The 14722-nt window shown below is 36.6% G+C and overlaps 1 protein-coding gene across 1 annotated transcript in view; it reads left to right on the top strand.

The window, feature by feature from the left end:
* LOC145768951 (uncharacterized) overlaps positions 1–14722 on the top strand; it is a 157592-nt gene that overhangs the window by 117611 nt on the left and 25259 nt on the right. Inside the window, exons 46-50 of the mRNA XM_082580551.1 lie at positions 249–416; positions 2380–2574; positions 3393–3545; positions 4331–4718; positions 5297–5408. Of these exons, the coding sequence (XP_082436677.1) occupies positions 249–416; positions 2380–2574; positions 3393–3545; positions 4331–4718; positions 5297–5408 (1016 nt within the window). The remainder of the gene's footprint in view (positions 1–248; positions 417–2379; positions 2575–3392; positions 3546–4330; positions 4719–5296; positions 5409–14722) is intronic.

Genomic DNA, 14722 nt, shown 5'->3' with positions numbered 1-14722 from the left:
TTGGTAGTAAGATCTGGCAAGCCATCAGTCATTTGAGACCGCGAAGTTGACAATTCGTATTGTTTCCTAGACCTATAGCTTGCTTTCGTCCCTACGCCTGCATCGACGGCTACATAATGGTTGCGACTTATTTTAAATGTTTTGAATAGCTCTCTGATTCATGCAAAATAGTTGTTAGCAGAAAATAATATTAGTTACTTAGTTATATAAAATGCAATGAACAACATGACAGATTGAATAAATTGCAGACACTGCTGAGGAAGATGGAGTGGAATGCAGAGTCGGTGCAAAAATAAGTACAGGTGGCTTTGGTTATGATCAAGACAATCAACAACTAACAAGATGCAATTCGAGTCAAATTTGCTCTCATGTTTCTACTTCTTTTACCCGAAACCTTGAAGGATTTCTGGTTCCAGGTGATTTTTTACCACAAACATTTGTTAAATTAGAGGTTTAGATATTTGATCAGGACTGAAGGATTGTTTTTGAGTGCTTTTTTTAAAAATTCTGTTAAAAATGAGTTGCTCTACTTATGAACGTAATTGTCAGAGACATGGTGAATATTCCTCACCCATGTCAAGCTAAGTGGTAAGTTAAGCAGAAACATTTCGCTTGTATTCTTTGTACTACACTTGCATCGAAAAGAAAATTAAAGAGCTATTTGATGTAGCTTAGCGTTGCTCTTTTTGCCGAGCTTCAGTTACAGTCAGGCCGTGTCAACCTCCCTCCTATAGGGGAAGGTATGGACTGATGAGCCACTTTTTCATATTAAAAGCTATAATTGGCTAATTACTCTATGATGACGAAATTTCAGCACAACATAGTGTGATCACTTCAGTGTATTGTGTAAAAATTTCAACCACATATAATTATAGGATCAACAAAAATATTTGACAACATTGACGGTGATCAGAGTGGTTCAAAGGTGCAAACGCGTTTGGACCACCAGGTATGGACCCTTGAACCACTCTGATAAGTTAGACCTTAAAAATATTTAGAGAAAACTTTTAAAATACAATAATTACACTGTCAAATGCACACACTGCTAACAGTTTGCAGAAATAGATTAAGCAATATTAAACTGCGAAAAGTCGGTTCAAAACTTTTTAATGTCGACTACTTGTTTTGTCGTTCCTGCAAGTGGTGGGGGGAGGACAAAAACAATTGCTGATGCATCACCAGCTTTGCTAGTCATTTTATAATATTTTGCACTCCACTTACAGTACAGAATAATTTCTAAAACAAATGAAACATGTTTATTGTCCCTCAATTGGGCATTGTGCTAACCTATCACTATAGTTCAAGGGACAACATTTTTGGTGGATCATGGGTCAAAACTGTTGGTGACAAAGTTCCATCTTAGCTTTACTTAATTAGAATGAAGTAAAGCATAAAAGAACTGCACTATATAGCCCATTACAATGTCTGAATTTTATATCTCGATGCTAGCTGTATTTAAGTTTCTGTAAAGCGCCAAACGCAAATGAGAAATTTTACTAAAACACCTCAAAATCACACCCACCCTCTAACTTGCAAAATTTTAAAAGATTCAATCCAGAACTTTCCAAGAAATACTATTGAACTAAATGCAACTTATTTAGTTGAAAAAAAAAATCTACTATAAGGTTTTATTTGAATTTGGAAGCTCATGGGTCAGGTATGGTCATGGGTCCATACCTTCCCCTAGCTGGGGGCACGACTGTTTAGGAACCCACTTATTTTATTCTGTTTAATGTTTTTTGGTTGTTTAAAAGCTAAAAGGAAATTGCATCAGAAACTCGATTCGATATTCAATAACGTAAATCATACAAGGCCATATTTACTGCCTTCCAAGCCCCCGGCTGGAGACCTACTTCAGTCTAGACTGGAGGTAGAGGCCCATGCATAATTGGTTCGTGCAGCGCTTTTCGGCTTGCAATTTTACATGTGACATGTAATATGCACTTCTCCATTTTTACAAAATTTTCTCTCTCGCTTTGCTGGCTCAACCTCAATTTTTATCACCTAACCTGCGATATTGGGCTTACATAATTTGTTAGCTTCAGCAGTGGATTAAGGGAGTAAAAAGTTTGTTGTGTCCCACAAAAAACTAACAAAGTAATACAATATTCCGAAGTAAACACTGGTCACTCAAATAGCCTACAGTGCTTTTCAATCATTAAAACAACTGCGCTTTTCAACCAACATCTTGATATCGAAAAAATGTACTCCGACGAAATAGTAAATGAGTATTTTTTTAAAGCATAAATAATTAAATAGTCAGCTTTGAATTGCCATCACATCAAACTGTTGCACTTTGCCTTGAAACTTAATACTGTTTAAACAACATTAAAACAAGATTAATGTGAAATATTTTTTACTTTATCGTTTTATTTTCAGTCGATGTGTCATTACGACAGTGCGTTTCATCCGAACAATGCCGTGATTTGGGATGCGATGAGTTAGAGAGCCAACTTCCATCGATCTTACGTGGTAGCATGACTGGATGTAATACAGAATGTTGCCGCGCAGAGGGTTCATGCGATGCCTCAAGTTTAGCTATTGGCAGTCAAACTGGTGGAAATGCTGGTGTGGGTGAGTGGCGCTTGCTTATTTGGTTAACATTTCTTCGTATGAGATTCTGGCCCAGTGTATATCCTTTTACCGTTCCAGGTTCACAATGTTTCCGGACTACAATGATTCGTAATAACTAGGTTAGTGATAACTGGACTCGACGCATGAGCATCAAATAATGTTTTGGCCTCAGATGTTGTGCAAGTTTTAAGAGATTGATATAAGAGTAGTAAAGTGTTTCTGGTGTCTTTACCTCCATGCTGGCTTTTCGCTCTTGTGAGAATTGAAAATTTTAAATTTTATTAGGATCCATGGTTAAAAATGCAGTCAAACAAATGAAATCGGTAAATAAAACAAGCATGTTTGGCAACTGAATTCAGTTTTCAGTTGCCAAACCTGCTTGTTTTACTTACTGATTGGTGTAAGAAACGTTCATTTTATTATTATCAAATTGGATGTAGATAATATTAAAAAGCTTCTATCAACTACCAGTAGTAAAGCCCAAGAAGTTGCTTATCTATGACTCAACGTAATTTGTGCAGTTTAAGTTTTGTGGTTACTTTTTGTCTGTGTCTTATTTTTTACTGTGTTTTCGGAACAACCTAACTAGACTACCTGCACCCTAAACGAAAATGATAGCATTTGTATAAAACATAATTAAAGTTGTGGGGCAAATAATTGGAACTTTTCAAAATCTTCTTTCATTTTATTGCTCATTCAAGCGTTGTCACACCAAATACCTTTTCTGTATTTGGATTTTTCCATTGGAGGTTTGCGAACTATATTATAAATAGCACGCCCGTTCTGATTGCACGACTTTAGTTTTTCTTTACTTGCAGAAATTGTTGGAAATGGTTTGCGTTGTTACGTTGGAACTTACATTTCCAGTCATGGCATAACGCAAAACTCACAAGTGGTACACACTTGCAAAAGTGAGGAAACTTGCTTGCACGTTAAGATATCATTGTATAACAATTTTACAGCAAGCCCAGGTAGGTCAAAAGCATTTATAGCTCATCCTATCATAATGCTATAGGGCCTAAGTAGCCTACCACAACGCCAATGGGGCTAACTAACACCATACGGCCTTCTAATTTAAAGCTGATCTTAAACAGCAAAGCGTGATAAACCAGTTAGGCCAACAATGCAATGAGATTGTTTTTGGTTCGGTGAATCTATAAAGTTTTGTTGAAACATAAACTATTTTGTAGCAGAAAGATTAAGTGAATATGCATAACTATTTGTTGTTGCTTTAAATTAACACGTGTGCTTTATTCAGAAATTTGTATATCCATCATTAGGTATCCAAGTAGGCCTATGTCATTGATGCTATTAAATATATGTTTAACGTCTTTATTTTTTCGAACTGGGGCTTTTATACTTAATTTAATAACAATTTACTATAAAAGTTCTATAACAAGACTTCTATACAAGGCTCTTGACATGGTCAAACTGAGTATACTGTGATGGCGAAATCGGTTTATGTTTAAAAAATAACGCTGGTGAACTGTTTGTTGGCTTGTACTAATGATATACGAGACAGTCAACTGCATTAAGTGGACAGTTTGCTGGGTTGGTTCACAGAAACAGAATGGTTTTATTTGACAATATATGACAATTAATATTTAATTAATTTAATAAGTAAAAACAGTAAAAGCTGAAATTCTTCGATTAATTGTTTTAGCCACAAGGCTACTTCTAAAACCAAAACTGCTTCTCGGTGTTGAAATTTTGTGAAGTTTTGAAGATTAATTTATAACTGATTTTGTTGCTTCAGCGGAAGTATCTGTGGGTCAATGTGTCCCCCGTCTATCTTGCCACCTCGTGACGTGTGAGAGGATTCGTAGCTTCATACCTTCATTGTCCGGCCAGTTGATACTTTCTTGTCAATCTCGTTGCTGCAATGAAGATCTGTGCAATTCCCCTGTTGTTGCTATACAGGAACATGCAAGTGAAATCTCAAGCTCACAGGATCTTAGTGAGGGAGAGACAAACACTGGTTTCATAATCACTGCAGATAAAGCTAAGCCAAAAGAAACAGAGTGCTTGAGCAAAGACGTGGCATACTTGCCTGGATGCACTTACAAAGAGTATTATGCGCAGTATACTTTATGTTCTACACTGTTTTATAACGACTACCCTTACGAAGATATCACAGCCTGTGGGTAAGTTCGCAACAACTTTTTTTTTACTGTAAATTATTTTACTTGGACATTAAAAATAAAGTGATGTGTTGAAACAACTTCGAAATTATAAAGCGAGAACTGTTTTTTTTTTTTTTTTTTCATTGTAGTAATTACAGTAGTTTGTATTTTCTTGCGTTTGCATCAAATTCATTCTTGATTAACTAAATGTTGTGATACTCTTTAAAACATCAACCAATTCTTATAACCTCTTAAGAAAATTTTATAAGCTTTGCGAACAAAGAAACAGAACAATGAAGCAACGATTGCGCAACCCTCGGAGTATAACCTATACCTTAATTGAAGGACTTTTTTCAGCGTCATCTAGTAAATGAAATAATTTGCAAACAGCATTTCAAGAATGAAAGGAAACTTTACTTAGTCATTGTCGATAGCCGGGTCTGCGTCTGTGAGTTAAAGCCTCTAGAAGCATGTGAATATTGTGAAACTCAAGATTATGCTTCAGAAAAGGCTTTATCAATTAGAAACTGAAAACTAATGCTACCAATAAAACAATCATAAAAGAAGTATGCTCTACAAATTTACATTTATACATTTAGAACCAGTATTCAATTGTTTCAAAGCTGCTTGACCGGATTAAAAAAGCGCTGTCTAGCAGGAAACAAAACTTCTATATTGGGCCAGAATTCCTCGCAAAATTCTGAAGTCATGGTAGGCAATGTATTTCATTTTTAAGTTAGGTTTCTAAAATTCATAACTTTATTTCGGAATGGCCCGTTTCGACTAGTCCGATCAGCTAGTTTCCTATTCGGCTACAGTTTTGAATTGTATTTTGTATTGTATTCCAAAATATAGTTTCTTTTGCATTCCGACAAAGAAAAATAAATTGAAATGAAATTTAGCGCAAAATGTTTGAACTATTAAATTGAAATGTTTGCTCACATAAAATCGACATGTATCCTACGTCACCGTCTGTATGCAAACTTAGAATATATTAGAATCCTCAACTATTACAAAATTCCAAATCCAACGACGCCTTCTGTTTGTTTAGAGCAGCATTTCTTAAACTGGGGTAAATTTACCCCTGGGGGTAAATTTCCTTGTTTTGGGGGGTAAATGAGCTATTTATCAAAATATCCACGTCAGTTGACGGGACAGAAAAATTGTGCCAGTTGTAGCCCCATAAACATTGGCTCGTGAAAAACACGAGAAATATACGTGTTTTTTTACCCCAGTTTCACGTGTAAAACCCGTGACGTGCACCCGTGTTTTACACGGGTGTTTGCACAAACGCAACCCGTGTTTTACACGAGATCTAACCCGTGTTTTACACGTCTTCTAACCCGTGTTTTACATAAGATCTAACCCGTGTTTTACACGTCTTCTAACCCGTGTTTTACACGAGATCTAACCCGTGTTTTACACGTCTTCTAACCCGTGTTTTACGCGTCTTCTAACCCGTGTTTTACACGAGATCTAACCCGTGTTTTACGCGTCTTCTAACCCGTGTTTCACACGGGTGTTTGCACAAACGCAACCCGTGTTTTACACGACATCTAACTCGTATTTTACACATCAAACCCGAGTTTTTACATGACATCAAACCCGTGTTTTTACATGACACCAAACCTGTTTTTTACATGACATCAAACCCGTCTTTAACATGGCAATTTATTTATAACCAATATCACACATGACAAAAAATACAAAAACAATGAAAACTATTAATACTACAAAAAGTGCTCAATGCTAAGCAAAAAGGCAAAGCAGAGCGAATTAAATCCAATATAGTTATTACTATCTGAAGCCTTTACAGACTGTTTCACCTAACGAATCATCAGAAGGTTTGCAAAACATGCAAAAGTAATGAATCGATAATTCTATCATAATGTACAGTATTTTGTTTGAGAATTATTAAAATAAAGTTCAACCAGCCTCATGTTTAAAAAGAATATATATTTCGCTACATAATGAGCATCTTCAGTTCTTATTCAAATAGAATCAAATTTTGAATAATTTTGATTCTATTTGAATAAGAACTGAAGATGCTCATTATGTAGCGAAATATATATTCTTTTTAAACATGAGGCTGGTTGAACTTTATTTTAATAATTCTCAAACAAAATTTTCGATGTGATCAAGTCAACCGCTTCTTGCTGACGGCGTGCCAGGGTTAGGTCTCGGTGTCTCAGAAGACATTCACTTTATCAAATGTACAGTATATAATATACAGTAAAAGAATTATCGATTCATTACTTTTGCATGTTTTTCAGACCTTCTGATGATCCGTTAGGTGAAACAGTCTGTAAAGGCTTCAGATAGTAATAACTATATTTGACAAAAAATACGGATATAACTACTGAAGACAGTACAGCTGTTTCACACATCATCAGTTGAGCGAACCGTGCTGGATGAAGATGTCTTTGCAACTGACTGTCTTCTTCTCTTTTCCGCTGACTTGAGGAATTCTTGCACAACAGCTTTTACATTGCCCATGGTTGTGTCTTTCGTGTAACTGCATGTTCGAACGGATGCTGTAAGCAAAAAAGTAATTAGTGCTTAGTCACAAAAGCAATAGGCTAGCAATAGATATATAGAATCCTTCACGGTTCAAATACAAATATTAAATATTATTATTAAAAATATTAAAATATTAAAAATAGATTGTAACATACGTTCATTAAGCAGGGTGCGTGCAAAATCTAAAGTTTAGGCTACATACCATAAATTACAAAGACAATTTTGCAATCTTTCATTGGGCGCTTGAAACCGCGTTGACCCATCCAATTGAACTTCGTCATAAGCGTGTCCGTAAATACTCCAGAAAGAATTTGCTTTACGGTCTTTTTGAAGTCCGTGGAAAAATACCGACCAAAATAAGAAATCTGCAAAACAACAGTTATCATATAAAATTTAAACTTCACAGATATATATTCCATAGAATAAAAGTAGAACGCACTCATAAGTAGAAGCTATTAAATTAGAAGCTATTAGCTATTAAATTTCATTGTTAACAGTCAGGGCCGTGGAGTCAGAGCCGTAACAATGTTTAGTCAAAGGAGTCGGAGTTTTAAAAATTGCAGTGACCCCGACACAGGCCTCGAAATATCCGGCGGTCATGACCTCCGGAATGACCTCGAATGTCTGCCAAAGCCGACTCATTGGTCGGTCTTAAATGACCGCCGCAAAATTCTTGACAAAAATAGAGCTAATGCAGCAAAAGTATCTTTTAAATTTGAATTGTTACAATCATGGCCCCCTCTAGTGTCTGGCCTGATTTGTCACATTTTTCTTTGAAACATTAACAGTCTGAGTTGCTGGCAAAATGTGGCAGGATACTCGAAAAGATAGCGATTGCTAAAGAAAAGTTAAAAGCAGTTCATTATTAAAAAGTTCATGTGTTATTGTTATTTTAACTAGAGTTAACTAAACATGATTTGTTTGCCACTCCCACATTACTCAACTGGCTATTTGGTGAGACTTTTGATCAATGCAACCCAGCCAAGTCCAGCAGTTCAAACCACTGGTGATGGGTCTGTTTTTTTTTGAAGCTGCTTAGTTGATAGTTAAAACTGAAAAGTACCTGGGCAGTTCAACAGGCATAGGTATACCAGAATAGGTTAGGCATTCACCAATTTAATCTTTGGGTATGTTTAACAGATACCGTATAATAATACCTTGCAGCTGTTAGAGTGCCTTGTCTAGTGTCTACTGCTTTAGCTAACATAGCCCAATGATATGTCAAACAAGTATGACTGTTTTATTTTCACTATGCAAAAACTATACCTTTTAAGTTTTTCCAAGCTTTAAAGTATGCCTAATTGCCTAACTGACAGGTGCTGATTTCATCATAAAAAAACTCATCATTCATCATTGCAGTCATTTTTGTGGTTGCTATTATGGCATGGTTTATTCAAAATGACAGTGTCTCAGTAGGTTTTATTAGCCATGCTTTTGTGAAAGTGATCAGAATTGAAAGAATTAAATCAAGCCCCCAGATCTTTTTATGCCCACATTTTTTAAGTGGCTGCATGACAAGTGTTTAACACTGCACTGTAATGATAAAAAATCAAGAACTTTAGTTTTGCTCCAAGTACGGTATATTTAGACACTGGATCTTTTCAAGTTATCGCAAGTCAAATACTTTGTAATATGCATGAAAAATTGTAGTAACTTGACTGTATGTGGATTAAGTTTTTGCAGTGTGCTACACTTTATAAAAAAAAATGGAGTGGGCAATTTAACGTAGGCTAAAGTATTTTCTCAAAATTGGGCAGAATTCCATGTCTGGCAACCCTTGTATGGGAATGATAGCCACAGTCATTTTCATTTAGCCTTTTTATAAACTGAACTGCTGTAAATTTTAATGTGCTGGTTATGGAGTTGTGTGACACTGAAAATGGTTCAATACCCGAAATCGCGATATACCGGTACCGTACAACATGGTAATTTAGACTTGGACTATGGTAATTTAGACGTAGACTAAATCTACTGGAAATAAATAGGATTGAAGGAGTTAGAAATGCTTTTAAATCTACAATGGGTCAAAGACTGCTCAATCAAGTTAATCTTAACATAATATTAACATTGAAACAAATCTAACAAAATCATTAATGTTTTTACAAGCTAAAACACTTTTGCGGCAACAATAGCCAACAAAGTACCACTGTGTTATATTTACCATAAACAGCTTTTTGACATTTAGGAGCTGTGTTTTTAAAAACAAAAATACATGATGGATATGTTAAAAAGTGAGTCTATTAGAAAAAACTTTTTTAAATGCCATTGCTTTTTTAATTAAACTCGTTTGTAAACATCTTGAAGCAACAAGTTTATTTTTTGCTGGTAAGTGTTAGGCTGAAACATCGTCTCAAAAGTGGGGTACTTTTAGAAATCCTCGTTATACCAAGGTGCTTAGCGAAAACTTTTATCTAGTTTTATTCGTAGTTCATAGCAATCACCATTTAGATGCAGAATTTTTGCTGTTACAGTTAATCAGGGCCATTACAAACATTTTTGAAAGTTATAATTTTGTATTTAAATGATTGTGTCCTTTCGTGGAAAGTTCATTTGTAACATGTACCATGTTTTTAACTAACAAATTTATATTTTAACATTTAACCGAAAATTCATCATTATTGCAAAATGCATTTCAATGCTGCAAATTCAAAACCTAACGTTCTCATAGAACATAAGTCAAGCTTCCTGTTACAAACGCCACTCACACAGAATCTAGCTCAACACATCTGTATTTCTAAAGCGACATAACTATGAAACCGGTATAGCTTTTCCCTTGATTCTTACGATAGCTGTTATTGATGAAAAGGCTCTACCGGTATATTATGAAGTAAGCGGGGAATTGAAAATGACAGGCATTCGAAATTAGACTGGCAAAACGAACGGACTGAATTTTAGAACGAGAAGGTTAAATGCACGCCGGGAGAATGTCACTCATCCGACACCCGTCTCAATAAATTAAATTAGTTATATATTTTCTCAACTCCCCAAATACTAAAACTTGTAACATTGATAAATAATAAAATGTATGATTCTATTCGATTGGTTTACTTTTTGTAGGAAGTCATACCCCTAGACTAGACAGCCAGAAGCCTAAATTATCCTTTTTAATTAGAGACTTAGAGTCTCTCAATATTCTTTTAAATTATCCTTTTTATTTTCCTTTTATAACAAAGTACGACAACTAGACAGCAAAACCCTACACTAGGGGCTTCAGACACGTAAAAACCCTACATTGGGGGCTCGTCCGAAGGCGAAGTAAGTACGTAGGTAGGTTTTATAAAAGAAAACGTCAGAACATTGGTAAGTACTTGTTTTCCTTATTTCTGTGTTACAATTGCAGCAATATCTCTTGTCGTGTATTTCACAATTCAATGGTAGTTTTTAGCCTACTGTCTACATTATGGCCCGAGAAAAGTCTCTGTTAAAAATAAAGCAAAACACGTACTCATAAATATCTTTTAAAAACATGTTACTTGATAACATTTCACACGTTAGTTCGACAATAAATTTTGTGTAGCCTACTGTACTTTTTAAGCGCAACGCCGGCAATTTATTGCTTGTCAAACGTAACTGATTTTTGTTGTTTGCTCATGGAAAGTAATAAAGCGAATTGTTCAGCGGCAGACAGCCCATTTAGACGCCGATGTCAACAATTTATTTACATGTCAAAGCGCCATTTGCCAGTTGTAATATTTTTAGACGTTCACATTAGAATAATTAGATTAACTGATTAGCAATTACCAACAAGTTGCCTTTTCAGGGAAACATAACAATGTAATTTTGTTGAAAAATCGCAGTGTCAAATGTAACTTGAATTTTTAGCTCATTTTAATATTCCTTTTATTTTGCCTTACTCGGCATCGCAGATTGCAGGACACCCCGTCCCAATCTTATTTGATACAGACGTGCAGGCACCGCTCTGCAAAGCGTTGTGGTTTCGCTTCCAAGCAACCACTCGTGATTTTTGTGCGTCATGGGGAAATCATGCGAAACCGCCTGGACACATAAGGTTGTTATCGTTCCCCCCATTTTTTTAGTATTATTAGGAGCTAACATGATTTGAGAAATTTTGTTTAGTTATTTTAGCCGCTGTTTTTCTTTTGTTTGGAATTGCAGTATATGCACAGTTATTTACCCTGAATATGGAACTTTGTGTGCAAAAGCTTGGTTGGCATTTGGCCATGTAATTTTTTGTTTCTTGATAAGGCAGGAGCGCTGCCACGTTCTAAAATCGATTAAACAGCACCATTCATCCCACGTCGTTCAAACGTTGATTAACCATTACAAAACATACTAGCCGCTTTATGCCTACCGATTTTATCTCGGTATGTTCTATTGAACCATTACTGTTTCCTGTTACATACGCCCTATTAGCCGTAAGCTTAGCCTACGCCATGACACTGTCATGTTACGTAGTATTTCCATTTACCCTATGTTATTATTTACCGCTTTTACATATCGTACTTCAAGCTACGCCATGTCTCACTGACATTGTTCATTCACTGATATCGCATCACCACCTGTTTTTCACTGCATTTTATTACCATTTTAGGTGCTCATCATTTCACCTAGCCTACGTTAACTAAGCTATTCGTCCTCAACGACTTCGCTCATTCACTGACATTGCATCCCCTTTATTGTATCACATTTTAGCCTACACACTTACATCAGTCTATCAATTTTTCCTGCCTATTTTCACACTTGAACAGCTTCTAGAACATCATCAGCTGGCATTTGCTACCATGACTAAATCATGTCGCCTAGTGGTTTCAACAATTTTATGCTATATTTTTTGTTATTGTGTTATACTACCATGTACGTACCTTAGTTATTACATGTATCTTGCGGATGCTACTCTGTATCGCTTTTTTCAGATGCACCCCTCACCACACTGTTGCTGCTAGATGAGATGCGAGAGACCTTGAGAGACTACAGCACTATGACGGATGACACGACAGAATTCTCTATCGCCACCACACTGTGGCCCCCATCAACTTACCTCCACGTGAGATGCCTCTATTCAGAGATGCCTTTACTTAAAGAAGCTCTGCGCAGACGACGTCAACTCGGCTAACCTCATAGTCGCCAACATGCACCGAAGCTGCATCGTTACCTTTCAACATGGTCAATCCCATGTCCACTGCTACATTGCGACACCACGCGTAGTTGCATTGTTACGCACTCAAGCCTTCTTCACACAAGAAGCACCAACTTCAACAACATCGCCGCAGCATCCAGCTGCTCAAGACGTCTGCTTTACAGCTTGCGACCTTACAAGCTGACTACTCATTCATGTCGTGCTCACTGCTCATCATCCGTCAACAGACATAAACTGAACTGCTTATCAGCACTGCTGTCATAGTCTCGAACTCAACATTGCTCGAACTCAATAGCATGTCTTGTCCTCAAAGACATTACTCTCATGAACGCCATCTTCGCCTAGCACAACTCTCGCGCACGCGTAGCTCACGGCTATTCTATTATTATTATGGTTGCTTCTATGAGTGTCAAGCCTATATCCCCGGACACGGGGCATGAACAGTCAAGGACACTCACCTGCCTGTATAGTGTATAGCCTACTATATTTGTGCATTTTATTTTGAAACTATTCGTAATACTTACTCAAGAATGACGCAGCAACGTAGCAGCTGCCAACTCATAGATCCTCCTGAGCATGAGGTGAAACTGCATCCCTCCTGGACAAGAGGTAAAATTGTACCCAACTCATAGATCCTCCTGAGCATGAGGTAAAACTGTATCCCTCCTGGACAAGAGGTAAAACTGTACCCAAGCCATTAGTTAAGCCACTGCTGCCTTGCCTACTAAGCCAAAAGGGCTCCCAGGGAACTAAGACATCGCCTTATCTCTTATGATAACCGACTGTTACCCCTGTAACCGCAACTACTGTAGCCTATTACAGTCCCGCAATTATTGTAGCCTATATCGTAGCCTACTAAGCCAAGGGCTTCCAGGGAACTAAGACATCGCCTTATCTCTTACGATAACCGACTGTTACCCCTGCAACCGCAACTACTGTAGCCTATTACAGTCCCGCAATTATTGTAGCCTATATCGTAGCCTACTAAGCCAAGGGCTTCCAGGGAACTAAGACATCGCCTTATCTCTTACGATAACCGACTGTTACCCCCGCAACCGCAACTACTGTAGCCTATTACAGTCCCGCAATTATTGTAGCCTATATCGTAGCCTACCAAGCCAAAGGGCTTCCAGGGAACTTAAGACATCGCTTTATCTCTTATGATAAACGACTGTTATCCCTGCAATCACGTTATCGACTACTTGTTAACTTATGTGTGCGTCCAATCTCCTCATCCCACGAAAGGAGGGGGGTCATGTGTCTTCCCCTAGCAATTGTTAGCCTACAATTGTCAATTTTCTTTGTAAAAAACATATCTTATAACCACACACCTATATATTATTGCATCATGTATAACCGAGTTATTGTAATATTATTTATCTGTTATTTTGCCGTAAGGAGGGAAGTGTGTAACATGTACCATGTTTTTAACTAACAAATTTATATTTTAACATTTAACCGAAAATTCATCATTATTGCAAAATGCATTTCAATGCTGCAAATTCAAAACCTAACGTTCTCATAGAACATAAGTCAAGCTTCCTGTTACAAACGCCACTCACACAGAATCTAGCTCAACACATCTGTATTTCTAAAGCGACATAACTATGAAACCGGTATAGCTTTTCCCTTGATTCTTACGATAGCTGTTATTGATGAAAAGGCTCTACCGGTATATTATGAAGTAAGCGGGGAATTGAAAATGACAGGCATTCGAAATTAGACTGGCAAAACGAACGGACTGAATTTTAGAACGAGAAGGTTAAATGCACGCCGGGAGAATGTCACTCATCCGACACCCGTCTCAATAAATTAAATTAGTTATATATTTTCTCAACTCCCCAAATACTAAAACTTGTAACATTGATAAATAATAAAATGTATGATTCTATTCGATTGGTTTACTTTTTGTAGGAAGTCATACCCCTAGACTAGACAGCCAGAAGCCTAAATTATCCTTTTTAATTAGAGACTTAGAGTCTCTCAATATTCTTTTAAATTATCCTTTTTATTTTCCTTTTATAACAAAGTACGACAACTAGACAGCAAAACCCTACACTAGGGGCTTCAGACACGTAAAAACCCTACACATTCATCAAAAAAAGAACAGAAAAATAGAAGGGAAAGTTCAGTTGTGTAATGTTGAACAAAGGAATGAAGTTGCTTTTAAGCATATTCATGGTGATGGACCACTTTCTGGTGGTAGAAAGGCATTCCAATTTCTTAATAAAATATCAGTGGTTTGAAAATGACTCAGCATTTGACCGGGTTTTACTTCATTAATAAAGAAGCTTTGCCTCATATAAAAACAAGAAGCAAAAACACAAGGAGTTCAAGAACAGCTTCAAAACAAGACAAAGTTGAAAGAATTAATACTTACTACAAAAGTATTTAAGTGACAAGTATG

The sequence above is a fragment of the Aplidium turbinatum genome, chromosome 4 (genome assembly GCF_918807975.1).
Source record: "Aplidium turbinatum chromosome 4, kaAplTurb1.1, whole genome shotgun sequence".
NCBI lineage: Eukaryota > Metazoa > Chordata > Ascidiacea > Aplousobranchia > Polyclinidae > Aplidium > Aplidium turbinatum.
Note: the sequence above shows the minus strand (reverse complement) of the source record. Positions and strands in the feature narration are given on the sequence as shown.